The sequence below is a fragment of the Anser brachyrhynchus genome, assembly GCF_964034855.1.
Source record: "Anser brachyrhynchus genome assembly, chromosome: 14".
Classification (NCBI taxonomy): domain Eukaryota; kingdom Metazoa; phylum Chordata; class Aves; order Anseriformes; family Anatidae; genus Anser; species Anser brachyrhynchus.
The window spans coordinates 15871335-15877994 of NC_137709.1; the positions used below are offsets into that span (position 1 = coordinate 15871335).

The 6660-nt window shown below is 51.5% G+C and overlaps 1 protein-coding gene across 11 annotated transcripts in view; it reads left to right on the forward strand.

Moving 5' to 3' along the window:
- Positions 1 to 6660, forward strand: part of LOC308177788 (rho GTPase-activating protein 7-like) — a 56341-nt gene that overhangs the window by 5930 nt on the left and 43751 nt on the right. The window contains exons 1-2 of one of the 11 annotated variants that reach the window (XM_080555573.1): positions 1416 to 1780; positions 4966 to 5077. The exons of 8 other annotated variants lie outside the window; for them this stretch is intronic. Coding sequence is in view for 1 of the 3 variants with exons in the window: in XM_080555578.1 (XP_080411704.1) it covers positions 1774 to 1780 (7 nt within the window). In the remaining 2 variants the exon portion in view is untranslated. Of the gene's footprint in view, positions 1 to 1414; positions 1781 to 4965; positions 5078 to 6660 lie in introns of those variants that run through there. 2 more of the 11 variants (XM_080555582.1, XM_080555578.1) reach the window with 2 other exon arrangements.

A 6660-nucleotide genomic window follows, 5' to 3' on the forward strand; every position in this document is an offset into this window, starting at 1 on the left:
GGGAAGGAGCCCGGGGTCAGGCAGCCTCTGGGGACGAGGCGCAGGCAGGGTGCATGGGGACGGTCCCCCCCTGGGCTCTGTGGGGACGGGTGGGAAGAGTCCCAGGGCTTCGGCCCAGCCAGATGCTAGCTCATGCTGTGTTCTGGCCAACCGGGCCAGCATTTGGGGGCACAGCTCAGGACGTTGAGTGTGGGCACGGCCCAGCAGCGTGCACTGTGCCCATGCCTCCCAGCCTACCCTGACGCCACGAGAAAAAGCTGAGGATTTGGGTTTTAAAACAACTCTTTGGGTACTTCTGAGCTAGCAGAAATGTGAGGAGAGGGGAGCTGAGTGTTGAGCCCAGGGCGGACCCAGAACTAGCAGCAGCCCCAGCTGTTGGCAGCTTTTTCCTGCTTTTAGAAGAGTGATATTGCCCAGCATAGGAATGTTAGAAGCTGAAGTCATGGTTAACTGGGGTCCTGCAGGCAATACCCTCTGAAGGGCTGTAGGAGATGCTGGGCAGCTGGGCTGGGTTTTTCTGGGTGCTAAGTGCCCTGGAAGGTGAGACAAAAATCTGAGCACCACAGAGCATGAGAGCTGGAGGCTTAAACAGTCTGAGGGAGGACATCGAGGCAGGGAGTCAGCTTCATTTTGACTCTTATCTTTCTCTCATAGTTCAAAAAATGGCTGAGTTATCATACTTTGATATTATGTTTCTTTAAATTGATTTTTAATGAAAATCATGCCTGGTCTATGGCTTAACATAGAAAATCTCAAAGGAAGAGGGAATAGGTCCAAAATTGTGAGTAAATGCACATGGAAGGCAATAATCTCATTAAAGCCCAAATGTCCTCCTAGCATCCTCTGGTCTCTCCCCCCAAAAAAATCCAATGAAGCCCAAACCAGCCAGCACTCCAGGTGGGCTGCTGTGGGACCCAGCCCTGCACTCTGACCACTTTGTGTCCATGTCTCTGCAGCCAGCCTCGCCACAAGCCCTCTCTGCAAGCGTGCAACAGTGCCTGCTCAAATACACCAGGCAGCTAGATGTTTTATTGCAAAATAAATTCAAACCATGATCAGCTGCCTGCTCTCTATCCAGAATAAATTTGGTGTGGAGGTTGTCTAAAAGAAAATATATTTTTGCTGTTTGAAACAGTTTCAGCGTAAGAGCACTACATTTAGCATATTTTTCCCATTGCCTATGGTAAAAATACAGCTGAGTATCTGGGGTCATGCCTACATTAATAGCACTCAGCAATGCGCTTTGCACTGAGCTCATTCAGTTGGGCAGTTCTCCAGTTAATTGAGGATTTCTCACTGTCATAACTGTAGTGCTTCAAGTACCTCTTTGCGTTTCATGACTCTCCATCCTGCATCTGATTTAAACTATACGTTTCCTGTACTTATTTCCTGACAGTATTTCTTGCCAGGGCCCGCACCACCCACACGTTTGGCACTGTCACTTTCAATCCCCATTGCAAGCGTGTTTGCTGAGCCTGCTGCGGGATGGCAGTCAGAGGAACCGCGGGTGAATGCTGAGGAAAAAGGAAAGGAAACGGCACAGCGAAGGCTGCTGAGATGTGAAGAGGGACTGGAAGAGGCTGTGAGTGCACTGCGCTCGCCCTCTTCCCAGCGAGGTTTCTCCACCCCGTCCTGGGTGGGATCTCCACGATCCTGCTTAAAGCCAAGCAGGCAGGCTTGGAGCCCGGTCGCCCCAGGCAGGGTTTGCTGGCTTGCAGGGACACGGGAATAACTTCTGTGCAGGGCAGTGACACGGCTCGGTTCGCTCTCCCCATGGAAGGTAGGAAAAGATTTCTTTTCTTCCCTTGCTTGTTCTGCACCTCCAGTGTTATTAACCAGAAAATAGGGCGAGAGCTGCTTGGGGGCTGGAGTGACAAAGCTGTGGGTCCAGCTGCTCCCTCTTGGTTGCAGCTCTTGTGCTCCTGCAGGGTTAGACAAAAAGTGGGAAATTTTTCCACTGACAGATTTTATTCGGAATTTCGAAAATAAAATGCAGTTATCGGAAACTGTGAAACCCTGAGCGTTGCCAAGCCAGGGCCAGGGCCCCTCACGCCGCGCCTCAGCCCGACCTGCCCGAGCCGGGCCGGTTTCGCCTCTGGGGGGCAGCAGCCGCCTGCGCGGCGCCCACAAGGCCGGGCCCGGGGCTGGGGCGGCTCGGGGCGACCTCGGCAAGCGGCCCAGGCCCGGAGAGCCCGACGGTGGGTGCCCCCGGCAGGAGCTGGGTGCCCCCGGCAGGAGCTGGGTGCCCCGGCAGCCGAGGCTGCTCCCCGCCGCCCCTGCCCGCCGCCTCGAGGGGGCCCTTTCGGCTGGGCCACCGCGGGGAGTGGAATCGCGTTTCTCGCCCTTCGCCCCTCTGTAAAATAAATCAAGATGGGTTTTCAGCCCTCTGTTTGAAGGCGCTCTCCGGCCAAGTTTCGAGTCGATTTATTTCTCGTTGTCTGGCGTCGCCCTGGCAGCGCGCCGAGCATGAGAGGAACCCGATCGGCTCCAGGACAGAGCATCTCGCTCCACACGGGTCCTCCAGGCAGTGGAAAACGTGCATGTTGTTAGGGGGAAAACCACTTATCTTTCAGAAAGGAGTCAACTGATGGCATAAGCTATAAATCATGACAAGAACGGGCAGTGTTCCTAGACTGCACTGAGAGGAGTTCACTACAAGAACGCTTTGCACTTGAGCGCTGACACAATGAACGCGGGGCAGAGCAGCGTGGGGCAGGAAGGCCCGGTTTGTGTGGGCAGGGGATTGTGGCTCCCCCACAGGTAAATTGTGTTGAATAAGCAGCTGTTTCAGGCATTAAAACAAAGTTTTCTGACAGGTGGAAGACAAAAGACAGGTCCTACTGACACCTTAGTAAGGTTCTTCCTGTGGTGCCTGATGTCTCATGGCTGCTGGAGTTGGGATGACTTGAGCATCTTGGCACAGTCCAGTGACCCGAAGCACCCTAAGCAGGCCTGATTTTAGCTGCCTGGGTGCCAGGGAAGCCTCAGCACCATGCTGCTCGCGGCTGCTGGCCTCGCCTGTCGGCAGGGACAGGCCCCACTGGGTAGAGGGGCTGCGGTCGGGTGGCAGGGAGCTCCACAAAGGGGCTGCTGCTCGTGTGCTGCATGACAGCCACCAGCTTTCCTTCATGGATCCTCCCCAACAACAGCCAGGACCCTCTGAAACCTAACCTTCTTTTCTCAGTTTTACACATTGTATTTAGTAATTGCTTCTCTCCTCCGTCAGTGAGCAGCACGGTTACCAGATGATATCCTTGACTTATGCAGCCTAGCCTTGTATGATGGGGCCTTTCCATTTGTTAGGCAAAGCCTATTGGTTTAATTTCTGTATCATTATTCAAGCTAATATTGAATAGGCCACTGATGGTGGTGCATGAAATTGAATAGTGTGGAAAAAAAAAAAGCTGACACGTGAAGTAAACCCTTGTAAAAGATGGGCAGGGTGTAGAGGTGAACGTGAAATGCCCTGTGGTGCCACAGTCACTGCTCCACCTCACTGGCAGCAGGCGGGGTGTTGGGCAGCACTGACAGGGACACCTGAGCTGGTCACACACCAGCAGCGATGGCTGGTAGGGGGACACAGGCTGGAAGCCACGTCAGACAGCGAATGGCCAAGCTTGTCTCAAGCCCACCTCACTCTCGTGCCACTGCACAGATGTGGCTCTGGAGGTGACACCGGCAGTGTGGTTCCCTCGACGGTTACCTGGGACAGGACATTCCCCACCTACTGCAAAGCACATGAGAGCTGTCTGTCGTGGTGGATATACCATCCCATCACCAGCTCCTGTCAGCCTGAATAGAAATAGACAGCGTGTTCAACTTTACACATAAATATGAAATTATGCGTAAAGAGGAGTCTGAAGAGTCCGTAATGTGAGCTGTGGCTGATTGTCCAGGGATGGTGCCAAGCACCTGTCATGTACAGCCTCCTCTGGGCTGTCAGGGTCCTTGCCACTAGGTGTCACAGCCTGCTTGGGTTTGCAGCAGGGGACCAGAAGTGTCACTAGCGCCGGGGACCCTCACCCAGAGCAGGCAGCAAAGCTGTTCCTAAAGTTGTTCTGTTGGAGTGAAGTGAACAAAGAGGAGCTTTATGGCTCCTAGTTTTTTTTTTTGAGCATTTTGCAAACGTTCTGAGATTACACGTGTCATTTGGCAAAGTCAGTGATGCCACCAAGTGAACAGAAGTCCCCTTGCTGCCAGCCCCATGGGACCCAGCTACTGGCAGGCTTCCAGCTGCCCTCCTTCTGCTGCAGTAAATGGCAACCTCCGTCAGCTTCGGGTAACTTAGCAGAGCACCCTATGTGTTTTTCAAAAGCTCCTTGTCAAAAAGGACGCATTTCATTGTCAGTCCCACTTGTACAGGCAAGAGGCAAAAGGGGGGCAGAGCCCGGGCAGATGTCTGGTGCTGGACTCTGTGTTAGCCATGTCAAGCAGCTATTTATAGGTGCACGGGAACCTACCCTGACCGTGCACTTCCTCTCTCGTCTGAGCTGAATCTCTAATCAGTTTGACAGCACAGGGAATGTTAATTCTGCATGCTTTTTGGTTGAACATTGTACTGAACAACGGTAGAATATACAAGTGGTCAGGGCCAGGCTGGCTGGTGCTGGGGTATGCAAGTTGTATGGAAAACCTCTTAAAGTTTTATTAAAAGTGGGTATATTGTTAAAAGACTAGAAGCAAAGTGCAGTGAGGTGTGTTTGATGAATAAATAAGTGAATTACAGTGCTTAAAACTCCCTGGTGGAAGCGATTTACATGCAGACCCAAGGCCACCCCACCACCAATAATCATGCAGTTTTTCAGTGAAGTGCACCTGTGGAAGTAAATACAGGAGTCATTCTCCATCAGAAATGAAATATTTTTGACAATCTCAAACTGAACAAATAGTACATTCTGGTGTTACCTGGGCTGGTATTCATTTCTCCTGTCTCGTAGTGCGTAGCATTGCTCATCTTGATTCCAGGACCAGCCCAGCCTGAGCAGGGACGTCCCCTCTGAACACTGCTGTTCAGCCTGGAAGGCAGCTCTGGGACAGGACCCAACTCTTTCCTTGCATGTGGGGACATCTGGCAGAGGTGAGCGCGTTGTGCAGGAGGCAGGACCACGCACTGCATGTGAGAGGATGGGTGCTGCCACCTACCCCACCCCAGTGCTGCTTCTTTCTCCCCATGTCCAGCCAACAAGGCTCCTCCCGTGCTGTTTCTGCCTGCTCTGTAAGCATGTGCATTGCTTCATGACAAAGATGCTGTGATAGGGTGTAAGGTTTTTTTCAAAAGGATCCATGATTTAATACAAAGAAAGATTCCTAACAAGCCTGTACATTTCTGAAGCTACCCAGAAAGAAAGCTCATTTTGAATTTCAAATGTCCTTCAATCCACAGCAGATTTATTCTTGCACTTGCAGCCCTGCTGATGCTGTGGACCCAGTGTCCCTCATCAGAGCAACATAGTTGAGGGCTCTATATGTTCGGTGCTTTAGCTGATTAAGCTACTAATTACTGAGGCTAAGAGAGTTGTTTGACGCAGCTGGAAGGAGAAATTGCAGGGATTTGCCTTGAACTGTTTCCAACCTGATCGGACATTAAACAAAGAACTTGGAGAAATTTAAATGACAGCTTGTGACGGGCATGTCAGACACCGTGCTGCAAGCGTACTGAGGGCCTCACCCCTCTGCAACAGACACGATGGATGGGGGACAGCTGCAAACCATGCCCTTCTATTAATTTTCACCATGAGTCTTTCTGAGCAGTAACATGTTAGCATTTTGCTGTGTCTCGGATTGCCTGGTTTCAGCTCTGGGGAAACGGCATGTCCTCTCTGGGTTTCAGAGAGGCATAGCTTCTCTGTTCGGTGGGGCTGGGAAGGTGGGTGCTCAGGAAGCATGCAGAGAGAGAAGGCAAGGTGAACTGCGTATAAACACCAGGAGAAACAGCTTGGAATGAGGTCTTCTCCTGCGTGGAGGTGAAAGTGGTGGTGTGGGAGGGTGGTACTTCCTAACGGATTTGATTCTTTGGGATGGTGCTGGGACTTAGAAATCTTTGGGGAAAAAAAAAAAAAGAACCACCAACTTGCAATTAGCATAAATCTAATTTTCTGCAGTTATTACCTATCTCAGATTAATTCTGCAGCATGACAAAACTGCTGCAAGGCCCTCACATTGGCATGTTTAATATATACTAGCATATATACTGGCATATATATTAAACATAATTTCCAGGCACATTAGGGCTTCTTAAGGGAAGCGCAGATAACAACTCTGGGTGCTCTGCAGGGGGAATATGTGAGTGCAGAAACATGCAGATCCCTGCCTTTCCTTTTGTGCGTGTATTTTTTCATTCTTGCGCTGTTCTGGCAACCACAGACGTGTCAGCATTTGATTTACACCAGCGGAAGTGCTGAATCCTGAGCCTGGCAAGGAAAACTCACCAAGCAAATCCCTCCTGGCACCTCGCATGCTCTTGCAGCGCCCTCTGGCCTGGCTGGGCTGGGTTTGGTGCATGCAAAGCTCACAGGGCTTCTGCGCCTGCTGTGTCCGTCCTTTCCAATGGCAAGGGACTTCTAGCATGGGTCAGGCTCCTGGTGGGCGGAGCTCATCCACCTGAGGAAAGAGAAATTCCTCTCTGGGGCCTTTACAGTAAGCAGTTGGATGGTGGGGAAT